Source organism: Panthera pardus, unplaced genomic scaffold, assembly GCF_024362965.1.
Source record: "Panthera pardus isolate Hobbes unplaced genomic scaffold, ASM2436296v1 HiC_scaffold_11, whole genome shotgun sequence".
NCBI lineage: Eukaryota > Metazoa > Chordata > Mammalia > Carnivora > Felidae > Panthera > Panthera pardus.
Window position 1 is genome coordinate 33,263,089 of NW_026526666.1, and position 7,370 is coordinate 33,270,458.

General features: G+C 51.9%; 1 protein-coding gene across 5 annotated transcripts in view; it reads right to left on the reverse strand.

The window, feature by feature from the left end:
- The window catches only part of LMO4 (LIM domain only 4), a 53,099-nt gene extending 46,100 nt beyond the window's left edge, over window positions 1–6,999 (reverse strand). The window contains exons 1-2 of one of the 5 annotated variants that reach the window (XM_019414065.2): window positions 6,154–6,999; window positions 3,174–3,412 (exon numbers count right to left, since the gene is read on the reverse strand). In XM_019414065.2, coding sequence (XP_019269610.1) covers window positions 3,174–3,409 — 236 coding nt within the window. In that variant the 5' untranslated portion in view covers window positions 3,410–3,412; window positions 6,154–6,999. Of the gene's footprint in view, window positions 1–3,173; window positions 3,413–3,628; window positions 3,763–3,844; window positions 3,960–6,153 lie in introns of those variants that run through there. The other 4 variants (XM_019414063.2, XM_019414067.2, XM_019414066.2 and 1 more) reach the window with 4 other exon arrangements.
- Between the last annotated feature and the right edge of the window lie 371 nt (window positions 7,000–7,370).

Sequence of the window (7,370 nt, forward strand, 5' to 3'; positions counted from 1 at the left end):
ACCGGCCCCAACGAGAAAGGGCTCGCCGAGGACCGCCACCCGGGCTTCCGGTGCGTTTCCTCGCCCTCCCCGGACCTAGGGCCCCACCCGTCGGTCTCCGAACTTCCTCCTCTCGCTGCACTTTCCGCGCCAGTCTTCGGGCCGAGATGGGGGTGGAGGAAGAAGGGTTCGAGGAAAAGAGAAACGGAGTTTTGAAAGCTACTTGGTGGCGCTAGCATAGAGCTGGGGGGGGGGGGGGTCAGAAGCTGGGTGGGGAGAAGGAGAGGGGACAGTTCCAAGGTTCGCCGACTTTTGTAGTGGGGGCGGGCAGGCGTTGGCCCCTTTAAGATCCACCCTCCCTCTTCCCCTCCACAGCCCCCCCCCCCCCAGTCTTTCCCTCCCTCTCTTAGAGGCCAATTTTGTTAATTAAATGTTTTGTTTGCGACGCAGCTCTCATTCATTGCGGACACGTCATTCGGAGCAGATCTAAGCCAGAGACCAGATCTCATTAGATAAAGCCCATCAGAACTAAGAAAATGGAGGAGCCACTAATTAAAGCTTTTAATTGTGCGGATTCGCTGCAGCAAGGCAGCCGCTTTATCTGAAATCTTGGAGGGAGAGGAGGCAGAAGACCAGTTCTGCCCAATAGACACTTGGTCAGGAAGAGGGAGGGGACTAGGATAAAGCAGTGCCCCCCCCCCCCCACCACCACACATCCCAGCCCTGCTTCCCCTCAGCTTTTTAGCCATATCTTGGTAGTTTTCAAAAGCTCACACCTCCAAGTCAGGCAGCTTAAAGCCCCTTAATAAATGGCTCTGTGGTCCCAGTCGGGGCCGAGGAGCCGAAGGGCCCCCTTCACCTGGCATCTGGCAAGCGGATTACTCTGCTCTTCAGTGGCCATCCTTGCAGAATTCAAAGCTCCTCCAACAAGTGGACTGGGGAGGAGATTGGGGAGGGAGTAGCTGAGAGGAAAAGGACGCGCGCCAGCTCCTCACCTTCCCACCCTTCTGGCATCTTGATGGGCACAGGGAGGAACACTGAAGGAAGACTTCAGAGATTCCTCAACCTGGGGGTGGGGGAGGCTCAGCTGTTGATGAGCTCTGAACGGAGTGGGAGGCGATGATCAATTCCGTACTGAGCTAGAACTCATCTCTCCCGGGAGAGGTCTAAGCTTCTCAGGGTAGCATGTAGTTCAAGAGCAAGCCTGGCTCCCGTTTTCAAAATCAGAGGGGGAAAAAAAATGAGAAAATGGACCCAGTTAATTAAGGCACGGGGCTGGGTACACATCTTCCATTGCTCCATTAAGCCAGTTGAAAACACCAAATGGGCATTTATATTTGGTCCCAAGAATAGGGAAAGCAGGCAATTCCCAGAAAGCCACTTGCCTAAACTTGTCCTGAGGGAATGCAAGTGGACCCATCTTCTTTTTAATTAGTGGTAATCAGAAGCGAAGGTTTTTTGAAGGCACTTGACAGGAGGTGAATCTGTACCATTCACGGCATCTGAATAGCACTCTCAATTTTTCCACTTTAAGTTACCCTCCCGTCTTACCAGTTTTGCTCTCTATTTAATTACAATACTGTCAAAGCTCAAAGCTCAAAGCTCATGGCATTGCTTGGAAGGAGGACCAGAAAGCATTACACCCATGCTCCTGTTGATTTTCCAACATTTACTTCTAAAAGAACACTTAGTGAAATTAATGCTGCCATCTTAATTTAAAAATAAAAGCCCTCTCCCTTCCTATATTTCTTTTGCTTGGCTGATTGAGGATGCCAGCAGAGTGGACATAGGTTGCATTATCGGAATAACCAAATGTCATTTTGCTCCATCGTTTTAGATTAATGATACCACTGGGGTAAACATACACACACTCAGCTCTGAACTGCACTGGGATCTTTTGCACTTTTAGATGCAGAGTTGAGGGAATCACAATGGAGCTAAACTTTGTACAAAAAAACCTCACCCACTGATTTACCCGCATTAAAGAGAGCAACATTTTCTACTAATATCTATAAAGAAAACGGTTTAGGACAGAAATTTAACTAGAATGCAATTCTTCGTAAAAGTGAGCGGTTCTCTAATATCAACGGTGTGCGTGTGGGTTTTTTTTTTTTTTTTAATTACTGGATGTTGAAACAGAACACCTCCTAGAAGCATTCATGTGCATCAGTCTATCAAACCATTTACTCAAATTAAATGTGTAATCCTTCAAATGCCTCCTTTCAAATTAATGAGTTTAAGTAGCTTGAGTTCACCTGAAAAGATCCTATAGGCACCTGACCTCCTGAATTCTTTCCATTAATTGCACTGAAACTTGTTGGAAAAGACTGCTTACATGGGTATATGAATGTTCCTATACATTGCTTTAAAATGCAAGATTAGTATAATTCTATAGCCTCTTTTCCTAAATCTCTTTTGGGGATCAAAGGTAGTGATACAAACGACAACAACAACAAACCCCAAATCTGCACATTCCTCAATTGAAAAACCTGCAAATTCTACATCGCAAACCACACACTAACATTGAGCACTACAAGCCTTCAAGTAATAGTACACAAAGAGAAACACTACCATTAAGGGTTTTGGGGTTTTTTTTTTGGGGGGGGGTGGGGTGGGGTGGGGAGAGGTAGAGTTTGCTCTAAGAAGAATTGCAAGTCTTTAAACTGATGGGTAATCAGCATTTTTCACAAGGAGCACAAAGAATGAGTCACAGTTTTCCACTCAAAAAAGTTTTAAAGTGCTTACGTAAATATAATTAGCCATCACCATAGGCAAATCATTTCTCACTAACTACACTTATTTGTAAGTCAATCTTTTGTCTCTGAGTTTCTATGTAGGTCCCTACCTTGCTTTAAGGTAGCAGCCTAACTCCCACTTTTCAACTGAGGGTCCAGTTGGGGCAGACGACTTAAAATTTTGGTCAGGAGAGTACCCAGCCTTTGCACACCTAAAGGCCCAGTCCCACCAGATGGACAGATCTTAGTATAGTTTTTGCCGTTAATTTATTATTAAAAAAATGGAAGATTAACACGTTCATCTTGAAACCCTTAAATCCGGCCAATCAGAAGGTTTTTGTGGTGAAGGCTACAATATATTCTCATAGGTGTCCAGTTCCTCTCCTTAAAACCCTTGGTAACCTTTGGCCTTGCCATTGCTCTGCTCACCCATCTCGAGGAAAGGCAGCCAAGTCTTACCTAATGTAGTCATTTCTGCAAAGGATCATGCCGCTCTTGGTATAACAGGACGTGCCGATGTCGCCCAGCTGCGCCTGGCAGCAGGAGCACTTGAGGCACCGGCTGTGCCAGTAGCTGTCCATGGCATAGAGCAGAAAGCGGTCCGCAATCTTGCCCCCGCAGCCTGCGCACCGCTTCCAGGAGAGGGAGCCGGCCGTCACCGGGGGCGGCTGTGAGCTGCTGCCCGGATTCACCATGGTCTGCAGAGGGCGGGAAGGGGACCGGGAGAGAAAGACAAAACAGGGGCAATGCAAAAGTTAGTAATCGCCGCGCGCGAGAGAGACCGAACACGTCCCCCCCCCCCCCACCCCCCCAACTCCCCGAACTGTTGGAAGGAAGCAGCGGGGCAACCGCGCGAAAGAGGGTGAGGGGGAGAGGAAAGGAGGGAGGATCGCCGGCAGCAGCCGCCTGTTTACTTTTCTCAAGCTTTGTTCTGGGGCCACGAGCTCCTCTCAACTTTCCAGCGCTCGCCGCCGCTGACAATTTCAGCTTGGGTACTGTCAAAACTCGGAGAGCGAGGCTCGGAGGCGCGCTCCACCCCTCGCGGCGCCTCCTCCCAGCCCCCGCCTCCGCCCACTGCCCCCTCCTCCCTCCTTCGCCGCCCGCCTCCAGCAAATGAGGGTCAAACCCACCCACCGCCGCGCCCGGCCCCTCCCCGGCCCCAGCCGAGCCGGGAGAGCAAGCCGAGGGGAGTGGGGAGGCGGCCCCCGCCGGAGCCACGTTCTCTCCCGAGCTCTGCCCTGGGAAGTGCAGCTGCAGTTCACAAGTTGGAAATAGTTGGGTTTTCTGAAAGGGAGGGAGGGAGGGACCGGCAGAGGGGAGAGGGAGAGCGTGATGGTGGGAGGGGAGCGAGGGGACGCGAGGGAGGGGGTGCGGTGTGTAAAGTTGCGAAACTGGTTTTTCGTATTTTAAACAGCACCTTTCACATGCCATTGTGGTGACCGCCATCTCCCATTATTGTTCCAAATCTCATTTCATTTTGAAGATCAATGAGTGTTTTCTCTGGGTTTTCAGGACACAGGCAAGAATAATAGATCATTGAACTTTAGGATGCCTGTTAACTTCCTATACAAACACTCTCCACTTTGGTCTCACTAATCTGCCCTTGATCAGCAATTTAAATGCTAAAGCTTTGTTCCTCCAAAGGGGGGAGGGGGGCGTTACAGATAATATGCGGGAAGGCACTATTAAAGGATGCACAAGTTATATAGGAGCCAGTCCTGCTGTCACCAAAAACTGCTTTTAAAAATTCCCTACTCTTTCTAATGAATGTCACGAGAAGCAACTGGGGTATAATATAGGAATCAATTTATAAAGCTTAGCCTAAACCGATTAATTTGTTGCCTCCAATCCTGAGTCCAATAAAGTCCTAGTGTTCCTCCAGTCACTTATTCTATAAAAAGATCAAGTTATTTACTGCCAATTAAGCAGCCTGTTTTGTCTTTGTCCTCTGTAAGCCGAGAGTGTAGGCTCCCCCCGAGGCTCCCGGCTATCTGCTCAAGACGTTCAGCTGATACCTCAGAAGGGAGAGGGCGAACTTTGCCTGTCCCCGGCCCAACTTGGCTGCTGCAAAAAAAACGAGGGGAAGGGAACGAAACAAGGACTCGGGTTCCTTAAATAGGCCGATTTTAAACACATTTCCTCCGAAAGAGTCCCGGAACGTGTGTCCAGTGACCGCACAATAAACCAGAATAAGAACTGCACCAATTAAGCTGTAACAAAACCCTGAGACTTTGGAAACAGGACCACTCTAAAACCCATTAGCATTGCATTTATCCGAATGCATCATACCTTTATGTAAATTGATTTATCTGATGCATTTACTCGAGGAATTGCTTTTTGTTACAATTTCAGCCCTAACCCAAATGAATCTGCATTTCCTGCCCGAGGTCTTTAAACTGTTTCCCCCAACGTTTTAATCGCTCCGAATTCCTTTTTAAAAGGGGAGAGGGAGGGAGGAGATTCCAAGCTCTTCCCCGCCCCCATCTTTGGTGAGAGGTAAATATATATGTATATTTTTTTGAAAAGGAAACATTACACTGAGAAAAGCATCCAGTAACCCCATTAGCTAAAGCTCTTAAGGACAAGCAATACCTTAATGCTGATTAAATCTAAAAGAGATGAATCAAGAGGACTGACCAGAAACTGACTCCCCTGATAACTAAGGACGGGCCCTCATCAAGTTTCATTTAGAGTTGGAAAAAAAAGAAAGCTTTTAAGTTAAATAGGCTTATACTCTAGTAATTACATAGCCAAGCAATTTAGGTCCTGGGATAGTCAGTGAAATAGAAAGCAGAACTGGCAGCTAGAGGCAAAATCTGCCCCCCTTTAACAACGTCTCTGGTGTTTTTTAATGGAGACCAGGGGAGGGACAAACGTAGCGCTGGCAATTTGTAGTACAAAAATGGATGCTTAATTCATGTCTTGATTTTAATTAGGTGATTCACCGGATTTCTCCTGGATTGGAACAAAAGACTTATAAGCCAAGAGGAATTTTTGAAAAGAACCAGCAATACTGAATCCTGCTCACTTAGACCCTTTCTGCCACTGTTTCAAAAATAGTGTTTACTGGGGGGGTGGGGGGGGGACCGTGACTATTTCCCCCACACTACTTCTCATACTTAAACCCTCATTTAAGCACCTCCTGCCTTTCCCTTAGGAACTGAAAATATCCCCACCCCCCTCCAAGGTCCCCACCAGCCCGGTCTCCAAGAACCCTTTTGTAAGCAGGAACCGCTACAAAGCTGGCTGCCCTCCGTGCTAGCTCGCAGGCCGGCCTCGGTAGTTTCAGACTCGCGCATTATCTAAGCCGACGTATTGTTTACTTGCAATTTGGGACGGTCAAGGGAAGGAAGCCAAAGAAAACAGCCCTGGCCCAAATCGGTCCCCTCCTCCCTCCCCCCCCCCCTCCTTGCCCGCGGCTCCCCAGCCGTCCCCTTACCTGCTTTTCCCCTATATTGCAATACTGCGAGAGGCGGCGGCGGCGAAAAGCGAGCGAAGCCGCTCGGCTTCCAAGGAAGGGGCGCCTGGGCTGGCGGAGCTGTAGGGAGGGGGGATGTTCTCGCAGAAGCAGGAAAGGGGAGGAGGGGGCTAAGGGCTGCTTTTTTTTTTTTTTCTTTTTTTTTTTCTTTTTTTTTTTTTTTAACGCGTCGCTCTGAGGCTGGGTTGGGGGGCCCCGCGTAAGTGGCGGGCGGCCGGGAGCAGGAGTGTCAGTCTCAGTCCTCGGCGTTCTCCTCCGCCTCCGGCTCCGCGCGAGCAGCTGCAGGAGCCCTCGGCCCGCGCGGCGCGGCTTCAGGCGCGGCGCAGCGGCAGCAACTGCTGCAATCGCTGCTGCAAGTTTGGCAATGTGGCTTCACTTTGTATATTCCCCCGCCCGGCGGCCCCCGCCCCCGCCCGCGCGCCTCCCGCTCCTCCTCCTCCTCTTCCACCGCCTTCCTCCCTCCCGCGCGCTCGCTCGCTCGCTCGCTCGGGGCTGGCGGCGGCGGCCGCTCGGCCGAGCTTCCTGCCCCTCCAGCCGGGGCGGGGGGGCAGCCGCAGAAACAACAGCCCCGGAGCGGCGGCGGCAGGCGCGGAGGCCGGGAGGCGGGCGCGCCCAGGGGCCGGGAAGCTGCGGCCGGCCGGGGCCCGGCGCGCTGGAGCCTGCGCCGCTGCCCGGGCTGCTGCCGGAGCTGCTGCTGCCCGGCTCGGAGGAGGAGGAGAAGGAGGAGGAGGAGGAGGCGGCGGCGGCGGCGGCGGCGCTGGCCTCTAGCCGGCTCGCTCGCTCCCTCCGCGGCGCTTACACATGTGTTACTGACAGAGCAAAATCCCAACTACTCCCCGGCTCTGCCGCCGACGTCAGCGACCCTCAGCCACTGGGCGGCCGGATTGTTCAGGCGGAATAATAAAACCTGCCAATCCGGGGAAGGACAAAGGGATGACTGAAACTAGACTCTGGGGGCGGGGAAAAGAGGGAGGCGGTGGAGCGGGAGGTGGAAGGAGAGGGGAAGGGCCGGAATCAGGTGGGAAGCGGCGACCGGGGCGCCGGGGACCTTGCCGGGCTGCCCTCCGCCGCCCCGGATCGAGAGCGGAGGCGTCGGGTGCCGCTCCGGCCTGCCCAGCGCGCGGAGGACCCTCGGGACCCGCACCCGCCCGCCCCTCGGGGATTGCCCTCCCCTCGCA